At 39.6% G+C, this 19,597-nt stretch overlaps 1 protein-coding gene across 6 annotated transcripts in view; it reads right to left on the reverse strand.

Annotated features, from left to right (window-relative positions):
* TLE4 (TLE family member 4, transcriptional corepressor) overlaps nucleotides 1–19,597 on the reverse strand; it is a 152,233-nt gene that overhangs the window by 68,790 nt on the left and 63,846 nt on the right. For 3 of the 6 annotated variants that reach the window (XM_024126816.3, XM_024126819.3, XM_024126812.3), the window contains 2 exons: nucleotides 12,728–12,929; nucleotides 11,448–11,464 (listed from right to left, as the gene is read on the reverse strand). In XM_024126816.3, coding sequence (XP_023982584.1) covers nucleotides 11,448–11,464; nucleotides 12,728–12,929 — 219 coding nt within the window. Of the gene's footprint in view, nucleotides 1–11,447; nucleotides 11,465–12,727; nucleotides 12,933–19,597 lie in introns of all 6 variants that reach the window. The other 3 variants (XM_024126815.3, XM_024126818.3, XM_024126811.3) reach the window with 1 other exon arrangement.

The following is a 19,597-nucleotide window of genomic DNA, read 5'->3' on the forward strand; positions in this document are numbered from 1 at the left end:
AACAGGTTGCGAAGTCAGAAACCATTAAAATAATAACTTTTGCTCAGTTGTCTAACAGGAAATCAGGAAAATCAGCTACAGAGGTACAGATGTGTCTCTTTTTTTTTTTTTTTTTTTTTTTCTTCGGTATGCGGGCCTCCCCGCGCTGCGGCCTCTCCCGTTGCGGAGCACAGGCTCCGGACGCGCAGGCTCAGCGGCCATGGCTCACGGGCCCAGCCGCTCCGCGGCATGTGGGATCTTCCCAGACCGGGGCACGAACCCGTGTCCCCTGCATTGGCAGGTGGACTCTCAACCAATGCGCCACCAGGGAAGCCCTGGATGTGTCTTTTTAATATGCAAAGGAAAACATACAAATTGACAGTTCTTGCTACTTAAAAGCCCCTCAATATTAATGACAATCAAGCAAATCAAATGGACTAGCACAAAGCACAGAGTTTTGTCTTAATACATTTATTAACAAAATTTTTCACCCTACAGGTTCAACAACAGACTACATCCAACATGAGACATTTCATATGTAATATCCTTCTTTCCTCCCCAGGAAAGAGGGTCAACCCATAAGGGAGAATGGAGACTGAGAAAAAAGGGTAGAAGGAGAAAAAAGGAAGAGAAGGAAACTGAAAATGACAAGGGTGAGCAAAATGATTTAACAAGGGAGCATCTGGTGCTGACAGGAGGAACGGAACACACACAGTACCAGTACGTGGAGGGTGCTGCAGGCTGAGGGAGGGGTGCCCGTCTGAAAATTTTGCTGGGGGCAAGAACTGAAGACAATCCCGTTTGGAGTCGGGGAGTAACTCCTAATCAAACAATTCCAAAGTATTGTTCCTGGATGTGTCTCCATTTAGTCATAGTTTGCTCTCTTCTCCCAAGGGTAAAACTGTCACCAGCTCAGTTTAAAATTTCTCTAAATAAGGTCAGACTAGGTTACTACAAGATTTTATTACTGAAACAGATTCCAGCCTAAGTTTCAGGAGTCTCATTCTGACTAGTCCAATATGGTTTGGTTATAATCCCTGGAGCAGGACTGGGGCTGGGGCAAAGGGTATGGAATAACTCAGAGACCTTTCAAGTCCTGATAACTGTGGTATAAACACAAGTGATTATTTCAATTTTCTCTAAAGATTATTTTTTCAGGGTAGCCCAATAAACCCAATAATGCCCAGACTTACTAGGAAATTTTTTATTCATTTCCCCATGCACCAGAAAGTAAGCTAATAACATCCCACTGAGAGCGCTGTCAAGCCAAATCCCTGCAACTGCTGGATGCACCACCGGGATAAATCTCCCTTCACTTGCTGTTCCAGCATCCACTTGAGGGCTAGGTCCTGGGGACTGCTCCAGATTACCCCTCCACACACTGTCACAGGCACAAGCCCGAGTGGCCCAATCAGTGCCAAGAAAACAACTAAAAAAGATTAATTCACAGATGTTCATGCATTTCACATACACAGTGCCCCATGGTCCGTTGCTAGGGCAACGGGAGACCACCAGTGTGCGCTTTATTGGCTTTATGAAGTGCGTCTTGGGGACTATAGTCCCGAGAAATGCTGCATAATAATAGTGTGGCTTTTCTGAAGCCTTGTTTTCAGTGTTTATCCACATTTAACCTTCTGAGTTTTATAAAGAGCATCGTTATGCACAGCCTTCAAACCCCCCACCGCCACCAAACTGCCTCAACTTCCTATCTAGAAACATTAAAATGCATCTCCTGGGGGTCCACTTTGGGAAGATCCATGTTAAAGTGCTCAACCAATTCCGCCGGGGTCAGGGGGCGGGGGAGGGGGGGGGCGCGGAGAAGGCCTACAACCATTTAAAAGATCACTGTATTAGTACAGTCGACCATATCAACCACTTCGGAACAGTAAAGAAGCTACAAAACCAGAACACACACATGCCCCTTATTTTCTGTGCATCAGGAGGAACCTTGCTTTTGACTATCAGGGATTGGTTTTCAACAGACGGAAGAGCAGAACCAGCGAGGCTTATGAGGCCAAAGTCTCTCCCTATCCGACAGAACGTTCTGTGATGATGGCTCTCTTCCACGCCTGCACTGGTAGGGCAGTTATGACAGACAGCCACACGCAGCTACCGAGGACTTGAAGTGTGGCCAGTGCAACCGAGAAACTAGATTTTTAAATGTTATTTCATGTTAGCCATCTTAAATTTAATAGCTTCCTGTGGCTAGTGGCTACCATATTGGACAGCGCAGTTTTATTGGCTTACCAGATAACTACATATGTTTTGAAAAGTTCATAAAAACACTGTCTCTTCATGCTTTTTAGCTTCTGCTTAATTCATAAAACTCTAACTCCAAGTAAATGTACACAGAAGGGTATTCAGGACTGTGGCTGCCTCTCGCTGTGTGGTTCCTAACAGCCCCCGGTACTCGGCCTAATCAGCCTGTTTCTTTGTCCAGCAGGCCCCGGGATGAAGAGTGACTTTCCTCCCTCCCCCACTCAGGGTGGGAGGTTAAAATCACAAATGTCACAACTCTCAGAGCAGCAGCACAGATCAAGTGTTAACCTAAAGGGAAGGGGTGGGTGAAGGGGAGAATACAGGCTGGCGGGGGCGAGGGAGGATCTCGAATGAAGAGGAGAAAAATAAAGCCAGTGAATAGATCAATAGAAGCAACAGCTTACATTCAGATTCACAGGAGAAAGAACACACCGAGACAATCATTTCCTGGGAAAAGCTCAAGCCTAATGAGAATTTACTCTGCTCCTTTATGTGACTACCAGCCCTTTTGTGGCAAGGGCTTCCTGACTGACAGGAACCCGGGGCCCCTTAATAGGATTTCCATATTATTTTCCAACACCTGCCCAGAAGTTATTTGTTTACACTGAAGGAGGCAAGATTCTCAAATCAGACATCTGCTTCTGGTTCAGGCATATCTTACGAAACCATCTAGAAAGCAGCTTTGTTACCATGGTGACATTTTTATTTTCCTCCTTTGGTTGGCTCAAAACATTAGCATTTCCAATTTTATTTTGTTGTTCAAAAGGCCAAATGTCGCTCAAGAAAACAGAAGTTTAAAGAAAGAAATGAATACTCAAAAATTTCTAAAATAATTAAAATGACCATAAGGAAGAATAAATAAAAATGAGGTATTATTACATTGTCTACTGGCTTCTCTCATTGGGTGGCATCACTAACCTGTTTACCTTTCCTCCCCCGCTCCCCTCTCCTTTTTCCCTTAAATATCAACACTCAGCAACTTGAAAAGTACCAATTTGGGGGGAAAAAAAAAAAAAGATTCATGAATCCTTAGGGTGTGATACAATTATAAATAATGAGTCCATTTTCATGAAAAAGAATTCAAGCTCACCCTACAGCCATGGTGAGGGACCGGAAAGTGTGAGCTTTTCATGAACATTAGTGGTTGAAGAAGGGATGGAATAACCAACAGTGTGAGCGAAGAAAGGCAGACTGCACTTGAGTAGATTTCATGCATGTGTATGTTACTGTTTTCCTGTTAGGGGTTGGGGGGAGAAGGGGACTTAGCCACCAATTACAACTATCACACATAAACAGAAATTAAAGGGACAATACTAGTAGTTGACACTTAAAATGCTTTTTTAAAGTGTTAAAATTTATTACATACAGAAATATTTGGATTAGTTCTGAATAATGAATCTGATAAAGTCGTATTACTTATTTTGTTCAGTTTTTAGACTCAAAGTAAAACAACAAGTATTCAAACTCTAAGATTTAGCTCTGATTTGCCAGATCTAAGCAGCATTTAGTCTTGAAATATGATTTCATCAGTTTCATCTAACAGCAAGTTTATTTAAAAGGATCCAAAACTCTTACAGCAGGTATTAGTCAGCCCTCAAGCAAACTTCCTTTCCAGTCCCCTCTTTCATGAAGCCCGAATTCTGTTCAACCCTGTCCCAAGGCAGCTGCCATGGTAATTACTAGATATGACTCCTCTTCACGTCCAAAATTACAGCCCTTGTTAGTGGCTGGCCCCCAGGTGTACAGAGTCTTTAACCCAGAAGGTATCTGAAGCACTTCAAAAGCACCATAAAACAAAGTATACAAGTTGGGTAGAGTTCAGTGTTGTAGCAGAAACAATTCAAGAAATAGAGAAGTGAGGATACTGAGCATCCCCCTGGGTAACTTTATGATTTTTCCAGAGTAGGTTATAGTAAGTGTTACTTTATAAGAATATAAAAAAGATTATGAACCATTCTTTCAAATAATTCTTTTGGAAGAATTATCTACATTTTGAGAAACAAATGCTTCTGAAATTCAAATGCCAGTTTAAACAGATAAATATTGAGCCCCTTTAAAATTGAAAAAAAAAAAAACATGTTGAATAAAAACTTTATGATGTAATATTTTTGCAAGAGATGAAATGCATTCTAATTTAGAACATTAGAGACATTAAACATGGGGATGAAAATGTCTGGTAACTAAGAGGTTTGGTTTATGGAGGAAAAGAATTAAACTGCCCTTGCCAAAAATCAGCTGGGGAAGGCAGGCCCCACGACCAGCCCCGTCCCCCATCACTAATCCATTCATGCTCACCACCTGAGGACCAGCTATGCCCTAAAGATATTTATTCATCTGTTCGACAAACAAACAATTACAACATATTTTCTGGAATTAGGGCACCTGTTACGTTTCACACAGCTTACACGCCTAGAGGCAGGTATCAATTAATACTGAACAAATTACTGCATCATAAACCCATAGAACAAAATTCCTGATTATTCTGTGATAAGGTAACTCTAAATAGGAAAATACATGGCAGAAACAAATACCTCTACAACGAAATAAAAAAGGAAGCATAATGCTGAAACATTTAATTTTAAATTACCATCTTATTTTGGAAAATTCAAAGAGTTAAATATTAAATCCTTGAAAGGTATACTTTAGAACATTAAACTATTTCCCTACCACTCAACACCCCAAATGAAATATAATTACCACTGTGTTTATTTGGCTAATGGTATGGCCAACTTCATTGCTGAAACATACCCTATGGTATAAGATGTATACTGTAAAATTCATTTATAGGACAGGACTGAATAACATAAGAAAACATCTACATTCCAAATGCCTGGGAAAAAATGCCTGGAGTAGTAGCTTTGAGATCCAGGGAAGTTAAATGACTTGCCCATTGACACAAAGCTGACCTAGAGAGAGAAGGGAATCCTAATTCTATTACAATTCCCTTCCTACTCACCCTCGATTTGCCCTCCTGTACAGTTCCACCAAGAAGATAAGATTCTTGCCCTCAAGGAGCTAAGAATTTAGTGAGAGAGACCAACGCTGTGCTGGAGCACAGGGCATCTAGGACACTACACCCTTAAGGAAATAGATGTATTTAATATATTTTAAAAACCCTACTTGAAAATGTATTTTTAAAAGCCTAGCTTAAGCAATATGTATGTTTGGAAAGTGAAGATGGATTGCAACTACATCACAGTCTGTGTCTGAAGGTAAAAGGATACAAATAGAATTCTATTTATTGATGATCAGCATACATTTCTAAAAATTTTACTCCCCGATTATTGGTAAGCTTCACTGAACTGTTTATCACCAACATGTACATGCAAACCTAGACGTCATTCTTCTACCCATCCTCTCATCATAAGAAACAGACTCTTCCTAGTACGATTCAGGAGAAAGTCCCCTTGACACCACTGGGAAGCACGCAGACACATCCAGAATATGGGCCATTCGTAGGAAGGCTGGCCCAGGTTCTTCAACAAATCAGTGGCACAGGAAAAATTTTAAAAGGAGGGAAACTCTTGCAAACCAATTATTTGAAATAATTGAAGAAGTCTGCTTATAGGCTCGATATTAGAAGCTATCAAGGAATTATTTTTATTAAGTGATTAAAGGCATTATGGCTACTAAAAAAATGTCCATTGTTCAGAGAAATGTGTTCATTTTAGGTGATGAAGTACATAAGTGTAAAACGCATGCTGGAATTTGCTTCAGAATATTTTAGCAAAGAAAGAAAGGAATAGATTAAAATGTGACTAAAAATCGATAGCTCTTATACCTTGATGTGAAGTATATGGAGGATCTTGGCACTATTATTTCTACTGCTGAGTATGTTTCAAATTTTTAATAACAAAGGATGAGACTGAGTCACCCAGAAAACTTTCCTTTGAGGATGGCAATGGCTATATGACCTTGGGCAAGGCCTCAACACCTCTAAACCTTTTCTCATACGTGATATAAATAATAAATAAATAAACCTTTCCTCACCACCTACCTTCACAATGAAATCTGAACTATGAGCTATACATGCTCAGAGATCAGTGGGGTTGACTAGGTAACTAGGGGCCACAGAGGTTAGAGTGGATAAACTGGAGTGTCCAAGTCACAGCCCTTAACCGCATACCTTCTTTTCTCAGATTACTGATGACCAAGGGGAAAATAGGAGATAGTGCAAGCCCCACTACAGTTTAGTTTGCCGGTAGTGTTCGTAGTTTTTTGTTTTTGGGGTTTTTTTGATCATACCTTCTCTTTATAGTATTTTATGGATTTCAACTCTAGGCCTTTGTCTTTATATAATGTGTCCTTCTAAAGTCTATAGGCAATTAATCCCACCAAGCTTTCTCACAAAGGGTTACGATTACAAACCTTCCTATCTCACACAGTTGTATGGGGGAAAGGGACTGAGTGTTAAAACCGAAACTGCCTGGGCCAGTTATCCTCTCTTCTACTGGCCAACCTCTCCTTCTTCAAGTGGTTTCTTCTCTGCTTTCTCCCACACAGGACATGCAAGGGGTTAAACATATTAAAAGGCACACTCTTTTCAGACTGATATTCCTTTGCAACAGGAAAAAGAGGCAGAGGGGAACAAAAGCCAAGTCACACAGGTCACACAAGATCCTGGAACAGAACTCTTCACCATTAAGTCTTGATGTACAAAGTGAAGGGGTAAATAGAAGAAATCATTCTGTTAATGAAAGCTAAAAACCCACCTTCACCTGTAACACCCAACTAATGAGGCAAAAGTGCTTTCTTGGCCCGAATCATACACTTCAACTTGAACATAAAAGGAGTCTTAGTCTAATTCTCATTGATAAACCTTTATTGCCAACAGAGAATAACTGGAGAGACAAGAAGAAAAGCACCATATGATGTTTTAGTTATCTACATAGAATAAATACCAAAATATAGCTCTGACAGAATAAACAGGCATTGCCACAGATACAACTAATAAGCAGATCATTATGAAAACCCTTAAACAAAAACAAAGAATCCATACAGGACAGGGTTGGCGGGGGGGATATAGTATATATACCCAAAGAAGAGCATTTAGCTTGAAAAATATCTATATGTAATTTTTTTAAAAAGTGCACTATCCATACTTATACCAGCAAAAATTACAAAAGCTATAAAGTTCAGTATTGGTGGATTGTGTGGAAACATACTCTAATATTGCATATGGCATTTTTAAATGTTGCAGCGCTCTGGAGATAAATTTGGCAATGTACAAATCACTAAAAATGATCATACTCTTCGATGATGCATATGGCACTTTGGAGAAGACAATCCAACGAAATAATAAAAATAAAAACACCACCATTTAGAGGGAAAAAATGGACTTATGCTATATTTTACAAATAAAAAATGGCAAATCCCTCACGGAACTGACTTGAAGTTACTGCATTCAGGATAAAAAACAGGATACATAACATACATAAGAAGGACTTAGGAAGTAATAACAAGCACAGTAATACCAACTTGGGAGAGGTCATGGAGCTAACCAATAGTTGGTGATAGTGAATTCTGCCATTTATATTCAAGTTGGTCTTGATTTTGGTGGCTAGTTTTTGCTAGAAGGTGTAGACATTTGGAGCGTAATGGGACTTATTTCTCAATCTCAGATTCCTACTAAGTTTTAGGCAATCTGGCCTTCACAGCTCTGAATCATGTCAGCCAATCAGGTGGAAACTGAGAGTGATGTGAGGAACCTAATGACTCCTCTTCACGAACTGGGACCTCCAGCAACTAGGAAGCTCCTGGCAGTATGTGGGAATGTCTGCTCTCTCACCACTATGGAGCCAACCCATTTCTACCCCTCAGCCCACAGGAGGGATAGGCAGTGGAAGCTTTCATTACCTCAGAAAATGTTTCCTTGGTTTCACTTATATCCTTTCAAAAGAAACTATAGAAGTTAGAAAGTCCCCACTCAGGAAGGAGAAGTAGGAACCTATTTTGGGCTTTCCACCCTATCTGCTAAGGGTGAGAGTGGACCGTGGTCTGTGTTTCCTGCCATTTTCAGCCCCAAATCCGAGGCTTACTGTCGGCACATGTATGGGGGTACTGGATGGCCAAGTAACAAGCAGGTGCCTCGGATCCTTACTTTTTAACAGCCCTAGAACACACACCATTCTGGTTTCTCCTCACCAAATAAAATGATTCTTGGAAAAAAAAAAAAAAGATTCTTGGGCTTGGGCTAAGTGCTTGTTCCTTTAGGTCCATATTTGCATTCTCCATCCTTGTTGAAAAACTTCAGATACAGGTCTGTAAATAAAAGGCTTAGGAATGAAGTTGGCTACTGGAGCTATAGAAAACACTGTCAATAAAGCCAATAGCATTTGGTTTAGTGGTCACAGAACTTCCGAGAAAAGAAAAGGAAGAAAAAGGCCCAACATTTTAACAAGGGAATTTCTTTCATTTTTACTTGATACCTAAAGGTAAAGCACCTTAATTACCTGAATCTTTACAGTAAGTTTAAATTTATATTTTATAAGCTATTCTGAAATCTGCCCTGTTTAATAATCTGTAACGTCAAAAAAAAACATTTTAAATTGTATCTCACAATTAAACCCATCCACAACCTTGCATAAATCAAAATTTTGCTACCATAACAAAATGTTACACTGGGGCTGTATAACACTGCCCACATCCTCATTACATGCAACACTAATTACTACCAGCAGATTCAGAATTTTCTGCACATTAGAGGCTTTTAGAGGAGCTATAAAAAATTTCAGGCACCATTAATTTAAATTTGTATTGAAATTTCCTTTTGACAGATGGCCAAAAATTACTTATTATTTAGAGTACCAGAGCTGCCTGTTTGCACATTAGGAGAGGAAAGGGAAAAATTAAAAGCAAGAAGGAAATTTATGTCACGTTCATTACCTGTTAAATGTTAAGGAGCATTATCCTGCATGAATAAATTATTTCATACAACCCTGACTCCAGCTGCAGGCAACTGGCATGCTCCAGCTGATAAAAACCATCTCTAGTCACACAGCAGACAATCATAAAAAGCCCCCCTTAACCAGGAACCACTTACGGGAGGATGAGGACGATCGATGGAACAAGCAACTAACTGCTTCTCTGAGCATCACAGAACACATTTACAAAAATTAGTGAACTATTTCACCTTGCAAAGCCACAGGACAGCCCCAAACCTGACACAACACGACTTCAAATTCAAGAACGGTACCCCAAAAAATATCTATTTATAGCTACCATTCCATAATAAATCAAGGCAAAATCATCCGTCTCTATTTCCTTTTGTTTTTCCCCTGGCTTCCAAGCCATATAGATACTCACTCCCAGACTCATCCTGAATGATTACAGATGATTTCAAAATATACCCTACTCTGACGTGAGGGACTATAAAATATAATTGACACAAAAGTGTGCACTGGAGTATAAATATTTTCACAGTCTTCTGGGAGTGGGCCATGAGAGGAGGCTTTTGTTTAGTTCACTGGCCTGCCTGAAGGTATGTATTTATCATATGAAGCAGGGAATGTTTATGTTACTGGCCTAAGAATAACTAGACAGGCTTTCCAAGGGCTGCTACCAGCAAATCTTGGTCAATGCATTTACTTACTACTTCCTAAGTACATATGTGTGGAATACTTACTACACTCTGATTAAGAATGCTTTTTAATTTAGGTACTGATGTTCATATTATACAACAAATGTATATGCATAAATGCTGTAAATGCATAATTAAATAATTCAATGTGTGCAGTTCCAATTGTAAACGTTGACATTTCTATGGGTGTGCAGATACCCTTTCAAATTACAAAGATTCTTAAAGGGTAAAATAGATATTTTATTTTCCATCATTTTAATGACTGGGGAAAAAAACAAACCCCTATTTCCCTTTTATTATAAAAGGACAAGGAATAAAGAGGCATTCAAAGTGAAAGCACAGGTGGTTTCAGGGGAAGATTTTGGTCTCTGTATACATAACTTCATTAAAAACTGCAAGAGAGGACTTCCCTGGTGGCGAAGTGGTTAAGAATCTGCCTGCTAACGCAGGGGACACGGGTTCGAGCCCTGGTCCAGGAAGATCCCACATGCCGCGGAGCAGCTAAGCCCGTGTGCCACAACTGTTGAGCCTGTGCTCTAGAGCCCACGAGCCACAACCACTGAAGCCCACGCACCTAGAGCCCGTGTTCTGCAACAAGAGAAGCCACCACCATGAGAAGCCCGCGCACCACACCGAAGAGTAGCCCCGGCTCGCAGCAACTAGAGAAAGTCCGCACACAGCAACGAAGAACCAATGGAACCAAAAATAAATTAATTAAAAACAAACAAACAAACAAAACTGCAAGAGACGTAACTGCCTATGCTCCAAAACATTCAACTGTTGTAAAATACAAGAAAAGGAATTGACAGCATCTGTGCTTTTGGCCAATGCTTGAGAACTGCCCTTGCTTTCTAATCTATACAAAATACAACGGCATGCGTAATACAATTATCCACAATACAGTAGCGTATTTACATTGTGCTTGGCTTAAAAGTTACCAAGCAATTTCTATTTTACTCATTATCTGCCATGGTAGCCTGTTTTTCTTGTTTGCTTACTATATAAATTCAGGCATCCTTAGCATACCCCATTATGGTATTACACAAGCACATCCAAATCATGAGGCCCTAACTACTTTTCCTCTTTCCCTACAACTTCTCTATAAAGAGATAGAGAAGGCAGATAAGACAAATGCAAAACCTAAGGAGAATAACTTGCTATACTGGAAACCAAGATGTCATTATATTAAAAAAAAAAAAAATTCTTTCTGGTGAAGAAAAATGCTCTTAAATGTTTTGATAAAGAGTTTTGTAGGATGGAACTGTTTCCCAAAATGTTTATTTCCTTAAAAACCAATTTTTTCCCATTATTATTTATCTTATAGCCAAGCTTAACTGAAGAAAAGCAGTTATTCTTTTTCACATTGCAAAGACATAATAAAAAGAGCAATGCAAGCCAGATCTTATAATTCAATCTTGGTCTATAAATCTGATTCTGATAGAGAAATGGGACCAATATCTTAAAAAATCTCAAACGCACAACTGAAAGCAATACAAAAATGCAGTTTACCACTATTTGGTACAGCCCACCAAATCATCCTGTAAATTTCAAAGAATCCATTACTACATTTATTCAAATCATTGAGAGCCCCCTTTTAAGCCATTCCTTCATCTGTAATTTTGAGTCCTACCTTGATGGAATCTCTGTCTATAGGCAAAACAGCAGCAAAGGCAGAGCAAATGGGGAGAAGAAGGAAAAAAAGAAAAGTACCAGTTAGTTTACATAAAATCATACATTTGTCAAATTTGATCTCTGCTAAATAGTAAATGGCACAGTTGTCAACTTTGCTGTAAAGTTAATTATTAATATTACTTGACCAGATCCACAAAGCACCAATTTACCTTTGACACAATTTCAGAAACCAAAGCTGGATATTTGTGTTATTTATACTCCTTACTGACTTTTCCACTTATAGAAGTGTTTATAGACATGCCTCAGCTCTGGACCATAGCACTAAGATAACTGAATGACAAATAGTACAGTGCTTCCAACATCAGAGATGGGAAATTTATGTTTATGTGATAAAAATCATTTACCCAAGATTATAATTCATGGTAATGACACTGAAACTAGAACAGATATGAGGTTTTAATTATAACCACACCCTTTCAACCAATGAACCACCCATGTACTACGTAAATTCCCACAAAGGAATGTTGGGAGAGACTTTCATTTGTTTTTCTGCCGTTAACTAATAAAAACTACTAATAAGCACCATACAAACATAGAGTCACATCAAAATGTCTCTGCACCATCATCTATTTTAGTGGAGGGAAGAAACCAACCTAGAAGGAGCACAACTGGCCTTACAATCAATTCTTTACGTAAAAACTGTTGTTCTTATAGGCAGCAATGAGTTCATTTCATGCTTCTAAACAGACTAGGTGAAAGAGGTAATCAAACCAACAGATTTCATTAATTTGGGCTGTACTTTCTCAATTACTAAGACTACTGAAATTGTTTTCTTACCTGCAAGATTCTCACTGCATTATATGTGATTTATAAATAATAACTGAGTCTGTCAAATGAGTAAATGATCAGTAAATCTTTCCCCAAAATAGATTTGGTCAAAACTAGCTATTAATGCCACTCACTATTTCAAACACAGGGCACTGTGGCACTTCATGACTGATTTAGACTTGGGGAACTTAGGGTGTAGCAAGGGATCAGAGGCAATAACCAGGAAATGCGTCCCCCCCTTGCCTTTGGGAGGCACATTAACTCTTGCCAACCACTACGGTATCATTTGGCAAAAGACTGCTTCCAATCATTAATTTACCTTCCAGGGGAAATCCTTTGTTTAGTCACTGGTAAAACGAAATCCAGAAACAAGAATAAACAATGACATACAGACCTACCCTCAGCAACAGGTAGGTAATATCAGACTGACATCCCGAGAAAACTGCTTACCTCTTTGGTGATCATTGTCATGGTGCTTCTTCTCATCTTTAATTGGAAGGTGAGACTGCCCTCCCAGGGCACTGGAGAGGGCCAGAAGGCCGGCACTGCTACCAATGGGCGGAATGGCGGGGGGCTGAAGCCCTGAAGGGTGCGGGGTCAGAGGCACTGGCAGACCATGTCCATGTGATAAATGCTGGGCCTGGAGTTGTTGCTGCTGTGAGAAACGAGACAAAGATATTGAACTTGTTCCCTATATCCGAGACACCCCCCAACAACAAAAGGAGAGGAAAGAGGTGCAAAAAGATCCTGGAAAGCCCAGCACCCGTGAAGGAAAGATTTATTTTATATATATATATATATATACATATATATATATATATATATATATAAAGGGAAGGAGATGAGTAATAGAGAAATGCTATCTTTTTTACTTGGATTTGGTGGTTTTGCAATGCACTGTAAATAACCTAATTTTTAAATAGTGAAACTAAGTTACTTTTAATAGATGAAATTAGATTTAACAAAGCATCTGTATTTTGGTCTCCAAAACATAAAGCCTCACTATCATACATCTCTAATCAAAACATACATGTGACTAACTGTTAAAGCAGTTATGTTGAAGAAAAAAAGCTTGAAAATTGAGAAAATTAGTGTTAAACAGTTCTCCCAGAACCACTGCACAGCATGCGGCGACAGTTAATTTGAAAGAGAAAACCTGAATTAACAACCCAGAAAAGGAAACTGGTTGCAGCCACCGTTTTAAGCCCTTTAAGTGTCCTCAGCGGTACTTGAGCAAATTACTAAAGAAAATCTAATGTAGCAAGGCTTGGGTCCTCCTGTAGGCTTGCTCAATAATGCTGAAATAATTGGGCACTCTGTGCACGTTTAGTGATGCTCGAATGAAAAGCTAGAGGCCTGCCCTTGTACTCTTCTCCAGCGGCCGCCTCTGTGTTGTGACAGGTTTATCTGAGTGGGACTGTGATGCATGCACCAGTAACTGTACTGACAAGAGTTTAAAGTCATTTTTACCAGCACACTGGCAACACATGGAGAAAGCCCTCGAGAGGCCGGAAGGGGAGTGCTTGACCTCAGCCGAGGCTGCAGCAAGCTGGGCTCCAGGGACCGAGGTGGGCAGGCCTTGCTGCCTCTTCCGAGGGGGAAAGGGGGAGGGGTGGTGATGGGAGGGTATTCAGTTAAATATATCCCTCAACAGGGGCCCCACGCCAACCAAGACCCTGCTTATTAACAATGTTCTGTGAGAACAAGTGTTGAGAAATTCTCAGACCAACTTCTGTAGTGATCACATTTTAATTAATACCTTTAGAATCACTTTTTAGGCCTATCCTGTGATAGCTAAACAGTCTCTTCTATAATTTTCTTTCCAAGTAGGACCGCACAAAATAGCTTTCTCAAAAATGTGTGGGGTGGCACGTTCTCCTCCCCTTCACTGGTAAGAATCATCTTGAAAAATATTTCGAACAAAAATGTGAGTTTTTTTTTTTTCCTCCCGAAATTACTTTTTTTTTTTTTTTTTTTTGTGGGATCTTCCCGGACCAGGGCACGAACCCGTGTCCCCCGCATCGGCAGGCGGACTCTCAACCACTGCACCACCAGGGAAGCCCCCACAAATACTTTTACTTCCCTTCTCTACCCCTCTGTATCTCTTCCTGCATCTGACAATAAACGTCCAAAGGTAGCACTACTTAGTTCTTCTCTCCAATTGACCTGCACCTACTTACTGTACATGCACTTAAAAGTACAGTCAATAAAATAGTACTAACACTTTTAAGACAACTTTACATACATAAAATGGCAAATCGGAGCAGTAATAAAGACACTCCACCAACCAATGCCCACCCTAAAGTCCTGCCAACGTGCTACCTAAATAGAGTTCAAAATAACGTCGTCCTTCATTTGAGTGGCCAAAATCATGCTCGCTAATTCTTTATGTACTGTTACTTAGTTGTGACCAAAAAACACGAGCACACAATAGATTCTAAACATGTAGGAAATAGGTCTATGAAGAAACAAGGCCTTCAGCTAAATATATGGCAAATTTATTTCAAGTCCTTGTTCTACTGAAATAGCCAGAAAAGTGCTCCAATTCTCTCTCCCCTCTATATCCCATAATACTTCATGTGCATGGGTCGGGCACGTAGCCACTTTCTATCTCAGATCAGAGTTCAATCAGCAAGCATTTATTAAGTCTGCATATGTCCTTCTTACCACCTTTCCTGGACTCTAAGTTCTGTGAGAGTCTGTATCCGACACACACTCTAGCTAACTGCAGGCACTGAGACATTCATATAATACCTGAGCAATTAAAAAATATGTCTATTTCATTAGATACGAAAAAAAAACAAAACCCTCAGCCAAAAGCAATACTTTCAGTGGCCCAGGTGTTTTTTTGTCTCATAGGACCAAAAATAAGCACTAACAGCCTCATTTTCCTGTCCATCCAGAACTTTCCAAAGGCAAAAAACATACCCCTAGTCTGCAGCACATGCCATTCACAGTAAAGACTTCCTGGGTTCCTTACTTGTACTCTATTCTACCTCAAAATAGCTCTAACACTAATCTTCTCCTATTCTCCATTGTGCCCCTCTTAAAGGAGGATCCCTTTCCCTTCCAAGGACCAGACTCCTCCCCCCGCATCATCTTTTCTTCCCTTCTCCCTTCGTTGCTCGTCAATTCTCCAACTCCCCACCCCCACCTCCACCTTAGGTGGTTCTGTCACTGATTTTGCTCTTCTGCTTGCAAGCCTAATTCCAGCATCTCTAGCACTGTGTTTAAGACGAACTGCCTACCTAACACTAAGAGAACTTGAGGTAGCACTTTTTCAGGAGGGCAAAAAGAACATTATATTTTAATCACATTTTGTGTCCTCCACTGCCCCTAACACAGTCTTGGCACATAATTGGCACTTGATAAATGTTTGTTAAATTTAATTAAATTAACCTTCTTTTGCCCTCTTCAGCTACTGGTCTGTGTGTGTGTGTGTGTCTATATATATAGAGAGAGAGCCAAATATCCTTGTCTATGGAGAGCCAAATTTCTTTAAAAACTAGTGTAAATTTGCAGTCCCCAGTTCTTAACAACCCCCTCCTGTAGACACACAGACACACACACACACACAAACACACCCACCCCTTACTCCTTAACCCCCTGTAATCTGGACTCCAGGCCCACCAATCTCAAAAAAACTGATGATGGTGCAGATAGCTATTTTTTCAAGATGTCACAGTCATCTTTCTGATATATCTCAGCCAGAGCTAGCATATCCTCCTTATGAAACTCTCCTCCACCTGCTTCAGGAACACTACAGTGATCGCCACAGCCCCTCTTTAGTTATCTCTCTGAATGCTGCTGTTAGATTTCCTTCTCGGCTTTTCCTTGTTTACTGCAGAGGTACAGTCCTAAACCTTTTGCTCCTTTCCCATGCTCCGGTAGCCCTGGTCTAACTTCTTGCCAGACAAGTAAGTCTACTTGGCAGTTCAGCATTACCTGAAAATGAAATGCTTAACACAAACCCGCTAAGTAACTTCCACCGGCTCACGTTATCAGTCACCACTGCTTTGTTTTTCTTCTGTGCTCCTATATCCGTCATCACCAGATCCTGTCAAATCTCAATTCCAGCATATTAGTCAGACCCTCATCATCCCATACTTTGATTAGCGCAAGTCTCCATTAGCTCATTTTGACTGTAATGAACCCACCCTGCATCATCACTGCCAGTATTTTTTCCTCAATTCATGGCCTCTCCTGTCTCTTAGAACAACCTCTCCATTACTTATCTAAATTGTACCCACCCATCCTGCTCATCTCATGTTTCACCTGTTCTGCAAAGGCCTCTCCAAACGTGCCATGTGTCTACTTACAGGACTCTCTGTATCATTCATTGGCACAGGCTGCCTCATAAAGGTACTGTTACTCATCTTTTCACGGATAAGAAGACCTTGACCTGCCAACAAGATTGTGACATTCTGGAAAGAAGAGACCAGCCTCAGGACTCTTTGTACCCCTGGCACCTGGCTCACCACTATTTAGTCATATGGCCATATATTTAAAGCTTTTGGTAAATTAAATTTCTACTAAATAAAAGAGAGTTCCTATATATCCTTTACCCAACTTCCACTAATGTTAAAATGTCTTACCTACCCATAGAATTTATCAAAACTAAAAATAAAATCTTACATACCCAATTTACCAAAACTAAAAAATTAACATTGTACATTACTATTAATCAAACACAGACTTCATTCAGATTTCTCTTGTTTTCCATTAATGTCATTTTTCTGTTCCAGAATGCCACACTGCACTGAGAGGTTTTAATTTTTCACTTGCTTTTATACCAAAATTATAAAGCCCTTCCAATGATTTTATGACTAACAACATCCAAATTACAAAAGTATCGTTAAACAGAATATGCCTTGAACTTAGGAGAGAGAGAGAAAAAAAATGAGAGGGGACAACCATAAACCCAGTTTACAAGTCATCCACTATACGTACAAAATATCAAACAAAAAAGCACACTCAGGGCATCCTGTAGAAAGGAGCAATTTTTAGCAAGTGTTTAAAATATAAAACTATCAGATAAAAATGAGATTAAGTAAGTTACCAAAAGGTAGATGATAAAAATATAAGACAGATATACTGAAATACTTTAGTAGGTTTTTAAATGTTTACATCAAGCAAAGCACTTTCTGTATTTAGTGGTCATTTTTAAATTTCTTTGTAAGTTTTCTCCTTAGAAACTATCCTAGCAGCACAGTGACAGGTAAAATTGATGATTACTGGTTAGTCAATGTATTAGAGACCAATCCTCTTTACATAAAAACAGTAAGTCACCAACAGCTAAACTGAACTTTACCCTTTACTCCATTAAAAAGAAAAAAAAAAAGGCTTTATCAGATTACAAATAACATTCAAGAATTCAAAATTAAAAAAGAATCTCTATCAAGGACTCTCATCAATAGAGGAAAACTCATAGCAGATTCCCAGGAAAAGGACTCAGGTTTCTCTGGATATTATTTAAGGAGCTGGGGTGGCATAACCTAATGGACTTCCCTATAGTACAGCAAAAGCTTGTGGATGTTTCCCAATAGCTTACTGTCCTCTGATCTCTACCCTGTCTGTGTTAATTACACAGCAATTAACCTGCAAAGGTTAACTTTATCCTATAGTCACCAAAGAAACATAAAACCTCTTGCTTTTTGAAGACAGAGAGAAAGGAAATGGATCTTAAGAGTACACCAGTTCAACACTGATTTATTATTAAAATAATTTAAGATAAATCACCACTCTACTCACAAAGCATCAGGTTAAAAAATGCTTACCTTATAAGGAGAAAAGAAAACAATCAAGCCAAAAAAATAAAAAGAGGAGAGCATGACTGTAGTACCACTTAAACATTAAAATAAAATACACTCTATGTAACCATAACTGAAAAAAAACCTACTGAGAAAGATACCTGTATCTTGAAAAATTTCTTCTGACCGGGCTTCCTAGGCCATTACTATCTTGGGTGCCTTATTTAATAAAAAAAAAAAAAGAAAAAGAAAAGAAAGAAAACACTTTCATATCAAACCAGGACACAAAATAAAAATCTTTTTTTTCTTTTCCCTTGATGGGCCATTCAAGAGAATAAACATTAAAATGGAGTGAACTTTAAACTTAGGCAAATAAGTACTCCATTAAGGTAATTAATTTAATTTTGAAAAATAGCCAGTAATTAGTTCTGAAAATACACAGCAATGAGGTAGTAGATGCAGCCTCAATTCTGTTAATAGCTTTCTACTGGAGATTCTGTAACAAAGAATGATCTCCTCACAGTTTCAAGTTTGGAATGAAGGGAAAAAAGAACCACTAGAGAATCAAGTTCACAGGAAATGTCTTTTGAAATGTCTATCTGCCAGCAAAAAGAGAAATTCTTTTTAATCAAATGTCCGCAACTGCTTGATTACCAGGGCTTGACTGGTCAATGACCAAGCAGGAAGCAGGGTGAGTGAAGAAGCTTAATCCACACAAATCCCTAGCAACTCTGCACAACTCCAACTGGAAACCAAGCAGAGGTTTTCTTGTCTACCACCCTTCATTTCCACTATGCTATCAACAGAAGCCTCAAAACAAAACAAAACAAAACAAAAAAACCTTCATTCTTAGAAGCAATGACACCCCAGTAGCAATGAGCACACTTAGTGCTGTATCTTGGTTTCTTAAAAAAGAAAAAAAAAAAAAAAAAAAAAAGAGCAAGGTGAGCCTGCTACATCGTGTGCTAGAAAGCAAGAAGGCTATCTAGACTAACAGGGTGTGACAAATAGGACAATGGGCCAACTTGAAGGGGTCCTCACTGGCAAAACTTGAGACAATTCAAGCATCATAAAGAACAGTAACTGTAGTAGATTACAACATAATTTTAAACCCAGTTGCCAGGAGTGGAGTCCACGGTACCACAAGAAAACAGGTGTAGATGTGGGACATGCCATGAGGCCAAGGACTAGAAAATGGCTCTTCCAACCAGCTGGCCAAGCTAGGTGCACTGAACATGTGTGCCTTGATCCAATCAGGAGACATTATTCTAGGAGACAAGTAAGGGAGGGACCAACAGATCCAGGAGCTGGGTAAGAGAAGGCAACAGACTCTGAAATAAAGCAGCAAGCATGGAAAAGGGCCCGGGACTGGGCTGGTTATCGACACTCCTCTGACCGTGAGGGTACGCGTTAGGAGGGACCCTGTCTGTGTGGGCTGGGCTGAGTCTGAGAAAGGAGATCCTGGATGATACGTGGGGATGCAACATCATGAAGTGACATCAGAGCTACTGTCTGGAATCCTTACCATCTCTGTGAGCAAGAGCAGGTCACTTTACGATTTCAGACCTCA

This window comes from Physeter macrocephalus, chromosome 9 (genome assembly GCF_002837175.3).
Source record: "Physeter macrocephalus isolate SW-GA chromosome 9, ASM283717v5, whole genome shotgun sequence".
NCBI classification, from domain to species: Eukaryota; Metazoa; Chordata; class Mammalia; order Artiodactyla; family Physeteridae; genus Physeter; species Physeter macrocephalus.